Below are 20941 nucleotides of genomic sequence, written 5' to 3'. Positions count from 1 at the left end.
GCTGGGCTTCAGTTTGTACAGATGTTTTCTCTTGTTTGTCTTCTTCAGTGTTTTGAATGTCTTCATCTGTAGCACTGTCCTCTGCTTGAACATTCCTCTGGTCCGTCTTCTGTTGTTTGTCTTCTTCAGTGTTGTGCATGTCTTCATCTGTGGCATCGTCTTTCTTCTCATGTTCATCTTCCTCAGTGTTTGTACATCTCCCACTATGACTTCTTCCTCTATTTCTTCTCTGTCTTGCTCTTCTTTTGAATTTTCCTGTTGAGGCTTTATCAAATCCCTGACTCTGGTCCGATTTTTGGTCCATACTACCCAGAGCCAATGACGGTTTCTTGGATCATCTTTACCAAATAGGGCTAAAGAAATTTCTGACCAGATTTTTGAAGAATAATCTGTCTTTTAGCTTGTAATGTTTTTACTCTTCATTATTTTGACCAGGGCTGCTGTTCCACCAGCATTTGCCCATAAATCTTTCCTAACAGCACACTTTCCTTTTTTTACTCTCCCCATTGCCGCCAATTAAAAGCTGGAAACCTAAGCAAAGAAAAATGCAAAGATGAAACCCTACATGGATATTACATGAGTTTGAATATCACCAATGACTTAAAAGTACAGTATTCAGAATATAGCTGGATAAAATATTTGATAAAAAGAAAGCGCTTTTTTTTTGTTTGAAGTTAAGCTCTACACTTTGTAATGGTAAACAATTTACTATACATCTGAGGACAGGTTAAAAATGGTAAATGTTCTGCATTTATATAGCGCTTTCCATCTGCATCAGAAGCTCAAAGCGCTTTACAAATAATGCTTCACATTCACCCCAATGTTGGGGTGCTGCAAGGCGCTCACTACACACTGGGAGTAATAGGAGGTTAAAGACCTTGCCCAAGGGCCCTTAGTGATTTTCCAATCAGGCTGAGATTTGAACCGAGGATGTTCTGGTTTCAAGCTCAACACCGTAACCACTAGACCATCAGCATATAGCTCATGAATTACAACTATTAAAATGAAGAGGAAAAGAAAATAAATTGACTGACCAGTGAAATCCTGGACAAAATTTCCAATGAATCCAAGGCAGAACTCCTGAAGACCTTCTTATCTCCTCCAAAAACACAGATTTCTAAAAAAAAATTAGCTTAATTGATAGCTGCTCATGATTGGCTAGTACTCAATAATCCCTCTATGCATCCGTTATCCGACTGGTTGCAAGACAGTGGCCATGAGGCGATCACTCAGTACCAGCCCATTCCATCAACTTATGTCAGAGAACTGCAAAGAGCACAAACATTACTGAAATATGGTAATAATTTATGACATTTAATGAACTAAATATGGAATCTTGGAGAATAAAAAATTCTCCAAAATTTTTGAGAATAACTTCTTCCAAAAGTGAGTGTTGTACTATAATCAGCAGGGCACCACTGTTGTGTGCAGTAAATTTTATGTCACCACACCTTATGACTTTGAAGCTATTGAAAATTTAAACAATAAAAAATTATCCAAAATTTTTGAGAATGAGTTTTTCCAAAAGTGAGTGTTCTAGTATAATCAGCAGGACACCACTGTTGTGTGCAGTAAATTTGGTGACACCACACCTTATGACTTTGATGCTATTGAAAATAAATCAATAAAAAAATTATCCAAAATTTTTGAGAATGACTTTTTCCAAAAGTGAGTGTTGTAGTATAATCAGCAAGACACCACTGTTGTGTGCAGTAAATTTTGTGTCACTACACCTTATGACTTTGATGCTATTGAAAATTTAAACAATCAAAAATTCTCCAAAATTTTTAAAAATGACTTTTCCCAAAGTGAGTGTTGTAGTATAATTAGCAGGACACCATTGTTGTGTGCAGTAAATTTTGTGTCACTACACCTCATGACTTTGATGCTATTGAAAATAAATCAATAAAAAATTCTCCAAAATTTTTTGAGAATGACTTTTTCCAAAAGTGACTGTTGTAGTATAATCAGCTGGACACCCCTGTTGTGTGCAGTAAATTTTGTGTCACTACACCTTATGACTTTGATGCTATTGAAATTTTAAACAATATAAAATTCTCCAATTTTTTTTTTAAATGACTTCTTTTTCAAACTGAGTGCTGTAGTATAATCAACAGGACATGGCTGTTGTGTGCAGTGAATTTGGTGACACCACACCTTGTGACTTTGATGCTATTAAAAAATTTAAAAATAAAAAATTCTGCAAAGTTTTTTATAATGGCATTTTCCCAAACTGAGCTCTGTAGTATAATCAGCAGGACCCCACTGATGTGTGCAGTGAATTTGGTGACATCACTCCTTATTACAATGATTTATTCAATAATTTTCTGGTGTCTTTTTTTTTTTCTCCATGTATGCACTTTGTAGACGGTCCCTAAGCTTCCGTTTCTCTACCGGCTGCTCGTTCAGATCAGTGTTATTTTTTTCAGCTCAGAGGACGGCTCGTATGGATAAAAATAAGGTTGTAGCTCGTTGTTTACCTTCCTGAGGTTAGAAACTCGTGGTGTTTGTCTTTCTACAACGTTTCTCTTAAGATCTATTGAGCCGTGAACTTCGAATCTGTGACTATCTTTCTAAATTTACCGAAGTTAGTAAATGGCGCCTTCTTGTCCTGAGCGACGCTAATAGATTGAGGCGCGCAACGTCCATTCCAGCTCTGTATTTCCCACTGAACACCGTGAAGCCTCTTCTGCCGCTGACCGGAATTTCGGATGCACAGTTTTCACTTTTACTTCTGCTTAAGAAACCCGGAAACGCGAAAATCAAGTCCAAACTATCTGGTGTCCAGGGGAGGAAAAACGGGACCAACTGAGGTACAGTAAACATGAGTGTTAACGTGCCTTCATCCACGGTTTGCTAATATTCCTAATCCAAGGTCATTTCGGGGTGAGGTTCGCCTAAAGTGACCCAGCGACCCAAAATAAATCGAAGGTTTGAGCGGAGTGGGGGGGTGGAGTTATGGTCAGGGTTTGGGAAAGGGACACGCTTACGTTACGTTATGTTTACAGTTAGGAGAAGGGGTAGGGTTAGAAATAGTAAAATAATAATAAAAATACACCACAAAAATGTCACTTATTTTGTGGTGGCGGCACGAAAAAAGTGAGACTGAGCTGGAAATGTCATGTGGTTAAGCAAAGCTCTGGCGCCCCCATGCGGCCGTGTCTATATACAGTGCTGTGGAAATGTGCACCCTTCAGCTTTTACATGTTTGAAATATTTTACATAAAAAAAAATTAGGCTATTTATATTAAAATTTCTAAAATTCTGTCTTTTAAACTCACAGTAAAAAGTAATCTCTGCATCATGAATTAAAAGAAATAAAAATCTAAAAGCCAAAATGATGGTGTGAATCAGGACGTGCCCCCTTTAGTATAGCACATACAAACCATGACTTTTACATCCATTCTTCTTCAGATAAGTCACAGGATGGATGCATGAACATTTCCAAGACACTGAATATGTCTTGGACTTTATTTACATCAATTATGAAGAAATACAAACAGTATGACACGCTATGATAAATCTTTGTGGAGCAGACAGTTAGCAAAATCTCAGGGGCCGTGCAAGAACGAGATGAGTGAAGAAAGCCACCAAGACACCCAGACAACCCTGAGCAAGTTGTAGGCTTTTGTGGCTGCAACTAAAGAAATTACACACAGTGCAAGTTTTAAATTTTGCATCATTTATACAGCTTCATGATGAAGTCGTATAGAGAAGGATTTTTTTTTTTTTAAAGAGAACTTGAGCTGCAGTTTGCCAAAAGGCACATTTGGGGATGCAACCCGAGATTTGATCTGTTTTGTTGGAAGAAAATTCTTCTCTGCTCCACTCCACTATGATGCTGAGAATGGTGAAGCAAAATGCAAAATTTGCACTTTCTTGAATCACAGCCACAGAAGCCTATAACTTCTTCAGGGTTGTCTTGATGTCTTTCCTCACTCTTCTCCTTCTTGTACAGTCAATCAGTTTTTGAGAAGTGTCCACTCCATGCAGATTTACCACAGGGTACTGTACCGTTTGTATTTCTTTATAACTGATGTAAATAACGTTCAAGACATAATCAAGGTCTTGGAAATGTTGATGTATCCAACCCCTGAGTTGTCTGAAGAAGATTAGATGGAAAAGTGATGGTTTGTATGTGTTATACTAAAGGGAGCACTTACTTATTTACACCATCATTTTGGCTTTTAGATTTTTATTTCTTGTAATTCACGATGCAGAGATTACTTTTCATTATGAGTGTAAAGGGTGTTATTTTGAAAATTTTAATTCAAGAAGCCTGAATTTTTTTTTGTTTGTTTTTTGATGTCTTAAAAATTTTCAAAAATGTAAAAGCTCAAGGGTGCACATTTTTTTCACAGAACTGTATTGCAGAACAGGTACCTGATGGTGTCACAAAGTCCTCTTTACAGATGCTCTTTTGAGGAATTTAAGCATAACCCATGCGGCTTCAAAACATCTCCCATATGATGATGTCATAGATGAGTTTGCTATAAGGAAAACAAGGAGAGTCAAGCTGTAGCAGGTGATATGAGGGTGAGAAGATGGTTTTTAGGTTTCTAGTTTGTTCGACGTGTTTTAAATTATTTTATTGACTTGTTTGACATTATATTCTAACCCCTGGCAAAAATTATGGAATCACCGGCCTTGGAGGATGTTCATTCAGTTGTTTAATTTTGTAGAAAAAAAGCAGATCACAGACATGACACAAAACTAAAGTCATTTCAAATGGCAACTTTCTGGCTTTAAGAAACACTAAAAGAAATCAGGAAAAAAAAATTGTGGCAGTCAGTAACGGTTACTTTTTTAGACCAAGCAGAGGGAAAAAATATGGAATCACTCAATTCTGAGGAAAAAATTATGGAATCATGAAAAACAAAAGAACGCTCCAACACATCACTAATATTTTGTTGCACCACCTCTGGCTTTTATAACAGCTTGCAGTCTCTGAGGCATGGACTTAATGAGTGACAAACAGTACTCTTCATCAATCTGACTCCAACTTTCTCTGATTGCTGTTGCCAGATCAGCTTTGCAGGTTGGAGCCTTGTCATGGACCATTTTCTTCAACTTCCACCAAAGATTTTCAATTGGATTAAGATCTGGACTATTTGCAGGCCATGACATTGACCCTATGTGTGTTTTTGCAAGGAATGTCTTCACAGTTTTTGCTCTATGGCAAGATGCATTATCATCTTGAAAAATGATTTCATCATCCCCAAACATCCTTTCAATTGATGGGATAAGAAAAGTGTCTAAAATATCAACGTAAACTTGTGCATTTATTGATGATGTAATGACAGCCATCTCCCCAGTGCCTTTACCTGACATGCAGCCCCATATCATCAATGACTGTGGAAATTTACATGTTCTCTTCAGGCAGTCATCTTTATAAATCTCACTGGAACGGCACCAAACAAAAGTTCCAGCATCATCACCTTGCCCAATGAAGATTCGAGGTTCATCACTGAATATGACTTTCATCCAGTCATCCACAGTCCATGATTGCTTTTCCTTAGCCCATTGTAACCTTGTTTTTTTCTGTTTAGGTGTTAATGATGGCTTTCGTTTAGCTTTTCTGTATGTAAATCCCATTTCCTTTAGGCGGTTTCTTACAGTTCGGTCACAGACGTTGACTCCAGTTTCCTCCCATTCGTTCCTCATTTGTTTTGTTGTGCATTTTCTATTTTTTAGACATATTGCTTTAAGTTTTCTGTCTTGACGCTTTGATGTCTTCCTTGGTCTACCAGTATGTTTGCCTTTAACAAACTTCCCATGTTGTTTGTATTTGGTCCAGAGTTTAGACACAGCTGCCTGTGAACAACCAAAATCTTTTGCAACATTGCGTGATGATTTACCCTCTTTTAAGAGTTTGATAATCCTCTCCTTTGTTTCAATTGACATCTCTCGTGTTGGAGCCATGATTAATGTCAGTCCACTTGGTGCAACAGCTCTCCAATGTGTGATCACTCCTTTTTAGATGCAGACTAACGAGCAGATCTGATTTGATGCAGGTTTTAGTTTAGGGGATGAAAATTTACAGGGTGATTCCATAATTTATTCCTCAGAATTGAGTGAGTCCATATTTTTTTCCCTCTGCTTGGTCTAAAAAAGTAACCGTTACTGACTGCCACAATTATTTTTCTTGATTTCTAAGAGTGTTTCTTAAAGCCAGAAAGTTGCCATTTGAAATGACTTTAGTTTTGTGCCATGTCTGTGATCTGCTTTTTTTCTACAAAATTAAACAACTGAATGAACATCCTCCGAGGCCGGCGATTCCATAATTTTTGCCAGGGGTTGTATTAAAAAAGAGATTGCTTTAGTTTCTTGTGTGAGTGTGTTTGTAAATATGTAATTTGGTGTGTGTGTGTGTGTGTGTGTGTGTGTGTGTGTGTGTGTGTGTGTGTGTGTGTGTGTGTGTGTGTGTTGGGGTACCATTTGAAAAATCTTGCCTAGGGCACCAAATTGGATAGGGCCGGCACTAGCCACATACCCACACACAGACGCTTCTTGCTTTACAGATAGATAATTGTCTGTGGTTTTGGGATGTGGCAGCTGTGTGCAGTGGTGTGGATGGTGTGGAGGCCAACAGGAATGAGGAAAGTGTGAGGAAGGTGCTTTATTAAAGTGCTGAAATTGTGGTGGTGTGCATACTGTTGCACACCGAGCAGAAAAAGATCATACTGTGACAACAGACTGGTGCCGAAATAGAAAATTGACGATATTTAAATAGCTCGCTCAATCAATCAATCAGTCAACAACTTTATTAATCCCACAAGGGGCAATTTCATTTGAGCAGTCCGTTTAAGAAAAAATAAAATAAATACAATAACAATATATAACAACAATAAAACTAATAAAAAACAAATAAAACAGACTTAAGAAGTTAAAATGAATAGCAAGAATAAATAAATAAAAACATGGCAGACCTACGGCACATTTAAAAGTCGAATTGCCGAAGGTATAAATGACTTTAAAAACCGGTTGGTTCTACACACCGGAGATGCATAACGGCGTCCTAAAGGAAGCACGGAAAACTCTCTTAAAAGAACATGACCTGACATGGACAAGATGATTTCAGCCTTCCGGAGGATCTGTTGATTACAAAAAGAGTGTAAGTCTCTTTGTTTCACTCCAATAATCTTTGAACAAATTTTAACAATGTTGTTCAGGCTGTTTCTGTCTTTCACTGAGAGGCTGTGAAACCAGCAGATAAATGAAAAACACAAAAGACTCTCAATAAAAGACTGATAAAAATGACAAAGGATTGCAGGTCTGACAGAAAAAGAGTTCAGTTTACGGAGAAGATAAATTCTCTGCTGTCCTCGCTTCACAATGGTATCTGTGTTTACATCAAACTTCAGCTTATCATCAAAAATAGTCCCCAAATACTTATGATGTGACAAGTTCCACTTTTTCATTCTGTATGATACTCTCCTTGGCCACATCCCTGCTACGTCTGAAGTCAGTGATCATTTCTTTAGTTTTGTACACATTTAAATCCAAAAAGTTATCACACCAACAAATAAAATCTGATAAAACAGCTCCGTGGTTTGATTCTGAACCATGAAGAAGAGACAACAGTACAGTATCATCAGAAAATTTAACCAAATAACTGTTGTCTTGAGAACTCCTACAGCTGTCTGTATACATGATAAAAAGGAGGGGCGAAAGAACACACCCTTGTGATGAGCCTGTGGACAACACAACAGAGTCCGAGAAGCAGCCATTTACAAAGACCCTCTGCTCTCGGTCAGATAAAAAATTAAAAATCCATAAAACAAGCTGGTGAGGCAGGTGGAAGTCATCACTCAGCCTTTGTACTAAAAGATACGGCTGCATCGTATTGAATGCTGACGAGAAGTCTGCAAACAAGAGTCTGGCATGTGCCTGTGGCTTCTCCAGATGTTTATACAGGGAGTTGAGAATAAAAAGCTTTGCATCCATCCTCCACCCCTCTCCCTCTCTGGTAAGCAAACTGAAGTGTGACCAAGGCTCCATCCACTGTTTCCAGAATAAGATTCTTCACAATTCTTTCAAAACATTTCATTATTAATGACGTTAAAGCGACAGGCCTAAAATCACTAAGTTGCTTCGGTTTGGTCGTCTTTGGGACTGGGATCACTGTAGATGATTGCCAGCTAACCGGAATTTGGTAAGAATTGAGACACATTTGAAAAATATGCTGGCGTACACCACTAAGCTGGTCCGCACAATGTCGTAGTGTGCGCCCACAGATGTTGTCTGGACCAGGGGCCTTTCTACTGTTTATACCCTTCAGAATACTTTTGACCCATTCCTGGTCAATGACAACATCAGACTCAGGACTAAGAGACTCTCTAAACAGGGAGATGTCTCTGGAAAAGTCGTGCTTTTCAAATCGATAATAAAAAACATTAAACAGCTGTCCCTTTGAGTGGCTAAGGACATGGATTTTATTCCCCTCCAAGCTGCCTGTAGATCACCACTGCTGTACTTCTGTTCCACTTTATCCTGATACTTTAGCTTTCCCTATCTCATATCTTACCTCCCTTGTGATTTCTTTCTTTTCCTGGCTATTCCCTGTATAAAAAATATGTTTTTTATTTAGAACGTTTTTCATTTCCTTAGTAACCCAAGGTTTGTTGTTTGGGAATACAGTAATAACCTTCTGGGGAATGTTAGAGTCCACACAAAAGGATATATATGATGAAACCGTAAATGCCAGATCATGTATCTCAGGACATGAACTATAAAAAACATCCCAGTCAGTACAGTCAAAACAAGCCTGTAAGCTGGTAATGCTGTTTTCTGTCCAGCATTTCAGTGTTTTAACAGTTTGCTCAGGACGCTTACAAACAGGCTTGTAGGTTGGAAGAGAAGAACACTGTTGTGGTAGGATGCTCCAAAGGAAGGCAGAGGTGATGCTCTGAAGGTGCCAGGTACTGAGCCATAGCACAAGTCAATGGTGGAATTCCCTTTAGTAGTTGCAGAAGTAACATATCGTTCATATGTTTTTAAAATCTTATGAACCTGGCAATGATTAAAATCACCTAAAATAAATTTTGTCACGTCAGGTGAAAGGGCATCTAGTAACTCAGCCACATGGGGTGTGCAGCCAGTACGTTCTGAGTGCCGGTCCCAAGCCCGGATAAATGAGGAGGGTTGCGTCAGGAAGGGCATCCGGCGTAAAACAAGCCAACCGAACTATGCAGACTCAGAATCGAATTCCCATACCGGATCGGTCGCGGCCCGGGTTAACAACGTCCGCCACCGGTGCTATTGCCCAACAGGGTGCCGGTGGAAATTGGGCTACTGCTGGGCGAAGACGACGAAGAGGAGGAGGAAAACGTTGCCACGAACAGCGGGAGAAGAAGAAAACTAGAAGGGTGGAAATGAGAGTGGGGACTTTGAATGTTGGTAGTATGACTGGTAAAGGGAGAGAGCTGGCTGATATGATGGAGAGGAGAAAGGTAGACATATTGTGTGTGCAAGAGACCAAGTGGAAGGGAAGTAAGAGCAGGAGCATCGGCGGTGGGGACAAGTTGTTGTACCATGGTGAGGACAGGAAGAGAAATGGTGTTGGGGTCATTTTAAAGGAAGAGTATGGTAAAAGTGTGTTGGAGGTTAAGCGAGTGTCTGACAGGGTGATGAGTGTGAAGTTGGAAATTGAAGGGGTGATGATGAATATCATCAGTGCATATGCCCCACAGGTTGGTTGTGAGATCAAGGAGAAAGAAGATTTCTGGAGTGTGTTAGATGAGGTGGTGACTTCAATGGGCATGTTGGTGAAGGGAACAGAGGTGATGAGGAAGTAATGGGTAGATATGGTATCAATGATAGGAATGGGGAAGGACAGATGGTAGTTGATTTTGCAAAAAGGATGGAAATGGCTGTGGTGAATACCTACTTTAAGAAAAGGGAGGAGCACAGGGTAACATATAAGAGTGGAGGAAGGTGCACACAGGTGGACTACATTCTTTATAGGAGATGCAAGCTAAAAGAAATCACAGACTGTAAGGTGGTAGCAGGAGAGAGTGTCACTAGACAGCACAGGATGGTTGTTTGTAGGATGACTTTAGAGGTAAAGAAGAAGAAGAGAGTGAGAGCTCAACAAAGGATCAGATGGTGGAAGCTGAAGGAGGAAGACTGTTGTGTGAAATTTAGCGAGCAGGTGAGAGAAGCACTGGTTGGAGGGGAAGCAATTTTGGACAACTGGAAAAGTACTGCAGATGTGGTGAGGGAGACAGCTAGGACAGTACTGGGTATGACATCTGGACAGTGGAAGGAAGACAAGGAGACTTGGTGGTGGAATGAAGAGGTCCAGGAAAGCATAAGGAGAAAGAGGTTGGCGAAAAAGTTTTGGGATAGTCGGAGAGATGAAGAAAGTAGACAGGAGTACAAGGAGATGCAGCGTAAGGCGAAAAGAGAAGTGGCAAAAGCAAAGGAAAAGGCATATTGCGAGCTGTACAAGAAGTTGAATAGTAAGGAAGGACAAAAAGGCCAGACAAAGATTGGCCAGACAAAGGGACAGAGCTGGAAAGGATGTGCAGCAGGTTAGGGTGGTAAAAGATGCACATGGTAATGTGCTGACAAGTGAGGAGTGTGTGCTGAGAAGGTGGAGGGAATATTTTGCAGAGTTGATGAATAAAGAAAATGAGCGAGAGAAAAGGCTGGATGATGTGGTGAGAGTAAATCAGGAAGTACAAGAGATTAGCAAGGAAGAAGTGAGGGCTGCTATGAAGAGGATGAAGAGTGGAAAGGCAGTCGGTCCAGATGACATTCAGTGGAGGCATGGAAATGTCTAGGAGAGATGGCAGTAGAGTTTCTAACCAGATTGTTTAATAAAATCTTGGAAAGTGAGAGCATGCCTGAGGAGTGGAGACGAAGTGTGCTGGTTCCTATTTTCAAGAACAAGGGTGATGTGCAGAGCTGCAGTAACTACAGAAGCATAAAGCTGATCAGCCACAGCATGAAGTTATGGGAAAGAGTAGTAGAAGCTAGGCTTAGGAAACAGGTGAAGATCTGTGAGCAGCAATATGGTTTCATGCCAAGAAAGAGCACTACAGATGCAATGTTTGCTCTGAGAATACTGTTGGAAAAGTACAGAGAAGGACAGAAAGAGTTACATTGTGTGTTTGTGGACTTAGAAAAAGCTTATGATAGGGTGCCAAGAGAAGAGTTGTGGTATTGTATGAGGAAGTCTGGAGTGGCAGAGAAGTATGTTAGGGTAGTGCAGGACATGTACAAGAATAGTGTGACAGCGGTGAGATGCGCAGTCGGAATGACAGACTCATTCAAGGTGGAGGTGGAATTACACCAAGGATCAGCTCTGAGTCCTTTCTTGTTTGCAGTGGTGATGGACAGGTTGACGGATGAGATCAGACAGGAGTCCCCATGGACTATGATGTTTTCAGATGACATTGTGATCTGTAGTGAGAGTAGAGAGCAAGTTGAGTCTAGTCTGGAGAAGTGGAGATATGCTTTGGAGAGAAGGGGAATGAAAGTCAGTAGAAGCAAGACTGAGTACATGTGTGTGAATGAGAGGGAGCCCAGTGGAATAGTGCAGTTACAAGGAGTAGAAGTGGTGAAAGTAGATGAGTTTAAATATTTGGGGTCAACTGTTCAAAGTAATGGAGAGTGTGGTAGAGAGGTGAAGAAGAGAGTGCAGGCAGGGTGGAGTGGGTGGAGAAAGGTGGCAGGAGTGATTTGTGACCGAAGAATATCAGCAAGGGTGAAGGGGAAAGTTTACAAAACAGTAGTGAGACCAGCTATGTTGTATGGTTTAGAGACAGTGGCACTAACAAAAAGACAGGAGGCAGAGCTGGAGGTGGCAGAGCTGAAGATGTTGAGATTCTCTTTGGGAGTGACAAGAATGGACAAGATTAGGAATGAACATATCAGAGGGACAGCTCAGGTGGGACGGTTTGGAGACAAAGTCAGAGAGGCGAGATTGAGATGGTTTGGACATGTGCAGAGGAGGGACCCAGTGTATATAGGGAGAAGGATGCTGAGGATGGAGCCACCAGGCAGGAGGAGAAGAGGGAGACCAAAGAGGAGGTTCATGGATGTGCTGAGAGAGGACATGCAGGTGGTTGGTGTGACAGAAGAAGATACAGAGGACAGGGTGAGATGGAAACGATTGATCTGCTGTGGCGACCCCTAACGGGAACAGCCGAAAGACAAAGAAGAAGGTGAAAGGGCATCTAGTCTGTTTGTCACCTCCTTGATCAGCTGGGAGGCTGATGTCACATTAGCACGTGGATGAATGTAAACAAGGGTGAAAAAGAGCTGAGGGAACTCCCTCAGCAAGTAAAAGGGGCAGAGTGAAATAGACAACAGTTCCATGTCGGGGGTGCATATTCTTTCCCGAACTACCACCGTATTGCAGTAGTTTTTGTTGATATAAAAGCACACTCCACCACCGCATGATTTGTTTGTAATGACAGGTGAGCGATCTATATGAACAGGCTCCCCAAAGCCGCTGATATAAAGATCCTCGTTGAGATCCGCGTCTCCCAGCCACATCTCAGTTAAAGCCAAAAGACGTGTCTCTAAAGTCGCGTTTACATCTGGCGTGAGCCTCTAATTCATCCATTTTATTCCGAATGGACTGTACATTTGAGAGGAGGATGGATGAAAGCGGAGGGAGTCGGCGTCTGTCACGGAGCCCGTATTTCCTCATTCTGCGCTGAACGCCTCCTCTCCCCCCTCTCTTCTTTCGGTGCTTTTTTGACACTAAACTGCATGCAGCAGACTTTAAGTCATCTTGTTGACTTCGCTGAAGAAAATGGGGAATATTCAAACGAAAGTCTCTTGCTGCTAGTGGCTGAAGGGCGAGAAGGAACTCGCGGCCGTAGGAGACTGTGTTAGCAGCCTCCCCACCGCCATCATAAAGTCCCAGGACGAATTGTCCTAAAAAGGACCAAAGTACAACTAAAACTCCGAGGTAAGCTCCCCTCATGGTCAGAAGCACTTCCACATTAACTTCAAAACAGAAAGACAAAAGAACACACAAGCAAACAATGACTAAAAGTCAAACAAACGGACTCTGCTCTCAGGTCGCACAGGTAGCTTCAGGCATTTTTGGGACTAAGTTGGCAACCAGTCTTACTTTGTCAATTTGGGTGTGCTGAATTCAAATCTGCGATATGGCAAGCTCTGTCTGACCTCTGTTGACCTCTAGAGGTCATTGAACTTTGTGACCTTAAGCGCCACATCGGAACCTAGTTTCTCAGCTACATAAGCGATCAAATGTTGTGAACTGATGAATAAACTGAACAAATGGTCATTGTATATCAATTGTTCGGTGTTGAATTAAGAGGTCTTTGACCTTTACCACAAAAAATGGCAAGCTGAAAACAGGTTCTTGACTTTATAGCCTGATGAAGACAGAGCATTCCTTCAGAGGGTCCTCAGTGCTTCTCAGGCTGGGAGGGATGTGAATTTGGAGGAAATCTTGCAGTATGAATTACTGCCAAGTGCCAACACCACCTTCTCTTGCTGACATGACAGGCAATCTCCGATCTGGACAAAAGTCTATCTCGATGGAGTCACTGCTCAGCATTGTACCCTGTCCTCAAACACTAGAAAGAGCTGAATTATGCAGCAATGCAACCTTGATTGTTGATGGTCAGGCACATGTGGTTGCACTTGGTAAGGCTCCAAAAGCCAAAACTTTTGGAGATTTGGCAGATTAATTTGCGACATTCTATCATGCAAGCTGGGGAACCTTTCAAGCACATACACATTGTTTTTGATAGATACTATGACCTGTCAATAAAGTCTGGCACTTGTACCAAACGTACCAAGAAGACAGTTCCAGTTCGTCGAGAGATCAAAGACAGGACTGTACCACTGCCTCTGAAGTGGCAGAATTTCATTGCCAGTGAGAACAAGGTAGACCTTTGCTAGATTTCTGAATGTGGAAGAACTTGAGGGTAGACATGCAGAGGCAGACACCGGGATGGTGCTTCATTGTACCAAGACCCAAGCCTCTGCTATTGTTGTGGCCTCAAGAGACACAGATGTTTTGGTTCTCCTTTTAGCGCTTTTTGCCAGCATCAGCTGGATGGATGAAGGTAGGTGCCTCAAAGAAGCAGAAATTCATTCCAGTTCATACAGTGGCTGAGAACCTTGATGGTGCTCTGCTAAGTTCCCTGCCAGCCTTCCATGCAGTCACGGGACGTGATTGTACTTCTTTCCTGGCAGGACACTCCAAGAAATCTTTCTTGTTGTTTCTTCATGGAGCACCACAATCTCCTGAATGAACTTGGAAGAGGTAACCTCAGTAGCACAGCCTGGGCTGATGTAGAAGCCTTTATTTGCAAGGTTTTAAAAGCTGGCTCTTGCACCTCATCAGTGTCAGGGCATCACTGTTTGCTCAAGCTGTTCCTCTGGAGGCATTACTACCAAGCCAGGATGCTTTGTCTTTCCATATCAAGAGGCCACACTATCAAGCAGCTGTATGGATCCAAGCAAATCAACAAAGACCTGGGTCCTCATGTACAAAGTGTGCGTCCGCACAAAAACCTGGCGTACGCCCATTTCCATGTCCACGTGCAAATGTATCAAAATTGACTTGAGTGTAGAAATGTGCGGTACATCGCACAAAAATCCTGGCTGGTGTACACACGTTTCTACAGCTATTATGCCATCTCCGACATGTAGGGGAAACCGGGGCACAGTGAATCAGTAGCTGTATCTGCAAAACTACATATATATTTGCAGCAGTCATGCCTTATTTTTATGCATAAAGACATCCCCCTTATACAACCCAAATTCCAATGAAGTTGGGATGTTGTGTGAAATGTAAATAAAAACAGAATACAGTGATTTGCAAATCCCCTTCAACCTATATTCAATTGAATACACCACAAAGACAAGATATTTAATGTTCAAACTGATAAAGTTTATTGTTTTTGTGCAAATATTTGCTCATTTTGAAATGGATGTCTGCAACACGTTTCAAAAAAGCTGGGACAGTGGTATGTTTACCACTGTGTTACATCACCTTTCCTTCTAACGACACTCAATAAGTGTTTTTTTGGAACTGAGGACACTAATTGTTGGAGCTTTGTAGGTGGAATTCTTTCCCATTCTTTCTTGATGTACAACTTCAGTTGTTCAACAGTCCGGGGTCTTTGTTGTTGTATTTTGCGCTTCATAATGCACCACACATTTTCAATGGGCAACAAGTCTGGACTGCAGGCAGGTCAGTCTAGTACCCGCACTCTTTTACTACGAAGCCACGCTGTTTGAACACTTGCAGAATGTGGCTTGGCATTGTCTTGCTGAAATAAGCAGGGACGTCCCTGAAAAAGACGTTGTTTGGATGGCAGTATGTGTTGCTCCAAAACCTGGATGTACCTTTCAGCATTGATTGTGCCATCACAGATGTGTAAGTTGCCCATGTCATGGGCAGTAACACACCCCCATACCATCACAGATGCTGCCTTTTGAACTTTGCGCTTGTAACAATCTGGATGGTCTTTTTCCTCTTTTGTCTGGAGGACACGATGTCCATGATTTCCAAAAACAATTTGAAATGTGGACTCATCAGACCACAGCACACTTTTCTACATTGCGGCTGTCCATTTCAAATGAGCTTGGGCCCAGGGAAGGTGGCGGCTTTTCTGGATGTTGTTGATGTATGGCTTTTGCATTGCATGGTAGAGTTTTAATTTGCACTTGCAGATGTAGCCACAAACTCTGTTAACTGACAATGGTTTTCTGAAGTGTTCTTGAGCCCACGTAGTAAGATCCTTTACACAATGATGCCGGTTTTTAATGCAGTGCCACCTGAGGGATCGAATGTCACGAGCATTCAGTGTTGGTTTTCAGCCTTGAAACCAGGGCACAGTGAATCAGTAGCTATATCTGCAAAACTACATATATATTTGCAGCAGTTATGCCTTATTTTTATGCATAAAGACATCCCCCTTATACAACCCCAATTCATAGGTCATAGAAAGTTCTTCAGATTCTCTGAATCTTCTGATTATATTATGGACTGTAGATGATGGAATCCCTAAATTCCTTGCAATTGAACTTTGAGAAACATTGTTCTTATCTGTTGGGCTATTTTTTTCACGCAGTTGTTCACAAAGTGGTGATCCTTGCCCCATCTTTGCCTGTGAATGGCTGAGCCTTTTGGGGATGCTCCTTTTATACCCAATCATGACACTCACAATTAGTGTCCTCAGTTGTCAAACGCTTATTGAGTGTTGTTAGAAGGAAAGGCGGTGTTACACAGTGGTAAACATACCACTGTCCCAGCTTTTTGAAACGTGTTGCAAACATTCATTTCAAAATGAGCAAATATTTGCACAAAAACAATAAAGTTTATCAGTTTGAACAGTAAATATCTTGTCTTTGTGGTATATTCAAGTAACTATAGGTTGAAGAGGATTTGCAAATCATTGTATTCTGTTTTTATTTACATTTCACACAACATCCCAACTTCATTGTAATTGGGGTTGTACAAGTGCCAATTCATCCCCATCCCAACTTCTTTTTTTTTTTGAACGTGTGCAGGAATGGATTTGTATTAACAAATGAAATCCAGTTGACCACACAAAACAAAAATACAGATAAACACGTTTGTTTTTATTTGTATATTCCATACCATCCGGAGTTGTTGCTTGTTTGTTTTTTTGTTTTATTTTTTTTTGGGGGGGGGGGGGGGTTCCCACCCCACCCCACCCCACCACCACTGCTGACCATATTGTTGTGAATGTAAGACATGTTTTTCTCCTTGGAAAAATATGTGAAAAACTGGAGTTGTCTTATATTGAAATCTCAGACCTTTATGTGTTGTACAGTATATATCTGCAGCAGCAAGTGGGACCAAATACCCCCAAAAAACTGCCCTCTATCTAGTTGACAGTGCATATGTAGCATTATACATTTCAGTGGTAGAGTGGCGTGTCAAAGATAATGGGAGTTAGTAAACTCTGAAGTGTCAAACTGTCCTTTAGGTGAGAGTGAGTCTAAGCTTGGTGAGAAAATATCGCTGTTGAGGCAGGGTGAGTCAAATAATGACAAAGCAGAGTTCAAACAAAGTAAATTTTATATATATATATATATATATATATATATATATATATATATATATATATATATATATATATATATATAACACTCTATAAGTGGGTTATATAGGAAGTGGTGGATCAGCAGTGATCTGTTACACCATTACTTCCAAAGTCATGTTCTCACACCATACTACAGAGAATTTTTTTTATATCCATATTAAGTTTGTTTGCACAAATATCATCCCATAAAATGTCACTCTGTACAGATTTAAAGTCTTCACCAGCAACATCTCTATTTTGCAAATGTCTCCATCAATGAAATCTTACAAATTCATATAAAATGTAAACTTTTGTAATTAGCTCAGTCGTGTAATCATCACCTCCTCTGCGGGTGACAACGACAGACAGATCATACGGAGACAGCAATTTACAAATGTTGGTTTCTATATTTTAGGTTAATACTTTAGAAGAAAAAGATAAGTTATAATGTATGAAATATGAATCATTGGAAAGTAGCAGCTATAGCTGTATCAGAGCCAAACTAATGCACTTTAAAATGAAACTGTTATCTGTAAATTGCTTTATAAATGATCAATACCGATGACAGTAAAAATATTGAATACTGGCTTCGATAATTGGCCAGACTGATAATTGGTCGACCCCTACTGGAAATACCTGGCATGATATAATGTCATGATATTACTTAATATTCTTTGCGAATGAGATGATTTGTTGCTGTTTTAATAAGTGATGGATAATTTTAATAGCAAAATAAATAAACAAACCAAGAATCAAGTTTATTTGTGGTTCTAAATATTCTTAAGGTGGTTTTACTCACTTTTTTGCTTCTTCTGCAATGCTTTTGTTTTCAAAACTTTATTTAAAAGATATATTAACAAACATTAAATGAATAGTTAAGGCCACAGTAACATTCACAGTATTATTATAAATAGAAAGAGATAGAAAATAAAATAAATTCTACAAAAGTAAAGGGATTCTTTAACATTAAGTCTCAAAAAATTCCTTATAGAGTGTGACAGTTTTGGACAAGTTAATTTTTCTGGCAAAAAAAAAGATATGAACATTGAATAAAACTGAACAGCTGGAACCGTTGTGCTGCGCTTTCAGTTTTGTTAAAAGCTGTTTACTAGGAATTTTTTTTTTTTATAATATTTCATACATTTGTTGTTTATTTGAGAACATTTTATTTAACTTATTACCAGGCAGCACTTTGCAATTATTTTATTTTCGTGTTTGTATAATGTTACAATAAATTGTTGGTTTAAACAACAAGCAAATTTCAGGTTTGCATTTTGTTCCCATATTGTACCGAAAATGAACCGAACCGTGACCGCAAATCTGAGGTACGTATCGAATTGTGATTTTTGTGTATTGTTACACCCCTAGTCTGAACACTATGGTCAGATTCGGTGAACTTTGACACTATGTAAAGTTCAGCGACAGTAGAGTTCCCTCCATTCCGCTGCTTACAGCCCCTACAGACCGCTTCACTTATTATCTGTCCTCACTCCGGTCAGTTTTCACCCTGCTACAATAAAACACACGGTCAACCCTACAAAAAAGAAGAAAGGTGTGCTTACAGCGACATCCTGTCAGGTTACATTCAATAGCCAAATAAAACAGTTGGGGGTGGGGGGGGTGTGGCATAAACACACACACCCACAAAATAACCTGTAAAATCACACAAAAAAGGGTCATAAGAAGATACAGCGTGCGGAATAAAAGTCAGCGTCACTGATAATCAGCCAGGCCAATAATTGATCAACCCCAATTATGACTTCTTGTTAACCCACTTGAATTAAATCCAAATGTGCATCCCAGGATCATATTTCGATTGATTCATTGAAGTTCCATTGTGGTGGTGTACAAAAATTGTGTAACTGTCCAAATACTTATGGACCTGCATCAGATGCCTTGGCTGTATATTTAAATAAACCTTTAATATGTTCTGCTCCATTTATTGTGTCTATTTAAAGAATTCCAATGTCGCTTTCATTTCAGCTTCTTTGTCATTCTTCAGTTCGGAGACGCCTTCCTGAAAATGGCTGTGCGACCACACAGACGGTGGAGCGCTGACATTCGACCTGATTTTTCTGAGCTGCTGAATCAACTTTTGACATTGTCAGATTCATTCATCACACAGTTTGATGAGAATGAGCAGAGGATGAAGGAGATCGAAACAGAACTTCAGGATGCTTATTCTTATCAGGATTCTGGCGTTTTTAAACATGCAGTCGCTGGTTGGAGTTTGATTGCTGGAATAGTCGTAATGGCGGCAGCAGCAGTAGGAGTGATGGCAAGGGCAGGACTGACAACAGCAACAACAGTCAAGATGACAACAGGACTGCCACAACCACTGACAGTGACAGCACCAGTAGCAAAAAGAATGACGGCTTCAGACGTGGGAGCAGGAGGAATGGCAACAGCAGGAATGGCAACAGCAGGAGTGATGGCAGCAGCAACCGCAGGAATAATGTTAGTAGGAGGTGCTCTTATCTTTAAGGTACTAAAAACACGAGCACAAAATCAAAAAAGGGAGAAACTGAGAGAACAAGGAGAAGAGTTCATGAAGATTGTCGAACCTATGAATAGCTGGCTGGAACAATTAAAGAACCAAAGTAAAAAACTGGAGGAATTGGTGGCTGAAGGGCAGGCAGACCAAAGTGTGTCAGGAACTGAAGAGTTTCAAGAGCTTCTCCAACACATGAGCAGACTGTCCGATGACGATGCAACGACTGCCATCCAGGAAATGATGCTGTTCCTGGATAATATAGATGAGGAAAACCTACAACAGTCAGCTGACCAATGCATGACAACTTTAGATAAACTGAGGAAAACAAAGGATGTACTCAAAGACCTTCAAGGAATGTCTTTGCAGCCAAAAATATCCATGATGTAAGGCTGTGTGATGTTATACGGCCCACGATAATTTAATACAAGTATACGTTTTTATGTGATTTTAAAAAGTATGATATTGTGATGTCATTAGATGTATTTTTATTACTGACGGAGCAGTAAAATGGCGCAGGCGTGATTTAGTAGCCGTCCGCCCTACTTTTTCTTCACTGTTTTAGTTGACTGTGTTTTTGCTTTTTTCTCCTGGTTTATGACCGTCAAGCTTTATTGGTCCTGAGACCATCTGCTGGAGTTTGTTCTTGGCATCATTCTGGAGAGACGAACGTGTCCTCTCCAGTTTCTGTCAGCCACAGCAGTCTGCTGTTACTTTTTATTTTTATTTTTTGCAATGATTACACTTTGGTCATAGTATGACGGAGGCCAGCAGGAATCACTGTGCATGTGGTCGCCAGTTAACCCTCTGGGGTCCGAGGGCATTTTTTGGACAGTTCACTCACCTGGCGTAAATGATTTCTTATTGCTGGTAACAGCTCTCCCTGCATCCCACAATCAAGTTTTATGTCTCTTTTTTTCAGGACAACCTGTGCGTTCACAATATATATGATTTTGTTGTGTTTTATAAGTGTAATAAAGGTTTACAGTCAAAAATAGGCAAGGAAAAAATAAAGCGGAAAATAATTTTCCACACACATTTATTCAAAACACACAGCAAACTATAATAAACAACTGTTTTGACACTTTATAAAGGTAATTTGAGGTCTTGTGTGAAAGACTGTACAACAAAACGGTTCAAACAATAAGCACAAATGCATATTTTGAACAATATATACAAAATGGTCTGTGCGTTTTGTTGTTCATTGATATGGTAAACAGTGCTTTATGCAGAGAAAGCAACAGAGCTATCCAGTAGCATTCACATGCAAACTAATGGAGCAATCCTGATAGTTACACACTCATTGTTTGAGCATGTGAGATTGTCATCAGAGGCTCTCCGTCTGATCCTGCTTTCACTGATTGCTGTGCGTAATGGTGCAGGGTGCACTGAGTAT

At 40.3% G+C, this 20941-nt stretch overlaps 1 protein-coding gene across 1 annotated transcript; it reads left to right on the top strand.

Moving 5' to 3' along the window:
* The first annotated feature begins 2447 nt into the window (after window positions 1–2447).
* LOC117508020 lies at window positions 2448–20486 on the top strand. Its single transcript, XM_034167722.1, has 2 exons — window positions 2448–2813; window positions 19038–20486. Exon 2 carries the CDS (start codon window positions 19078–19080, stop codon window positions 19933–19935), a length of 858 nt encoding a protein of 285 aa, XP_034023613.1. The 5' UTR covers window positions 2448–2813; window positions 19038–19077; the 3' UTR covers window positions 19936–20486.
* The last annotated feature ends 455 nt before the right edge of the window (window positions 20487–20941 follow it).

This window comes from Thalassophryne amazonica, chromosome 3 (genome assembly GCF_902500255.1).
Source record: "Thalassophryne amazonica chromosome 3, fThaAma1.1, whole genome shotgun sequence".
Lineage (NCBI taxonomy): Eukaryota > Metazoa > Chordata > Actinopteri > Batrachoidiformes > Batrachoididae > Thalassophryne > Thalassophryne amazonica.
The sequence above is the reverse complement of the archived record's forward strand: the minus strand, read 5'-3'. Positions and strand labels throughout refer to the sequence as shown.

What these genes read in the sequence shown, in the direction of transcription:
- LOC117508020 (XM_034167722.1), top strand. Translation starts at nt 19,078, where the DNA reads ATGGCTGTGCGACCACACAGACGGTGGAGCGCTGACATTCGACCTGAT.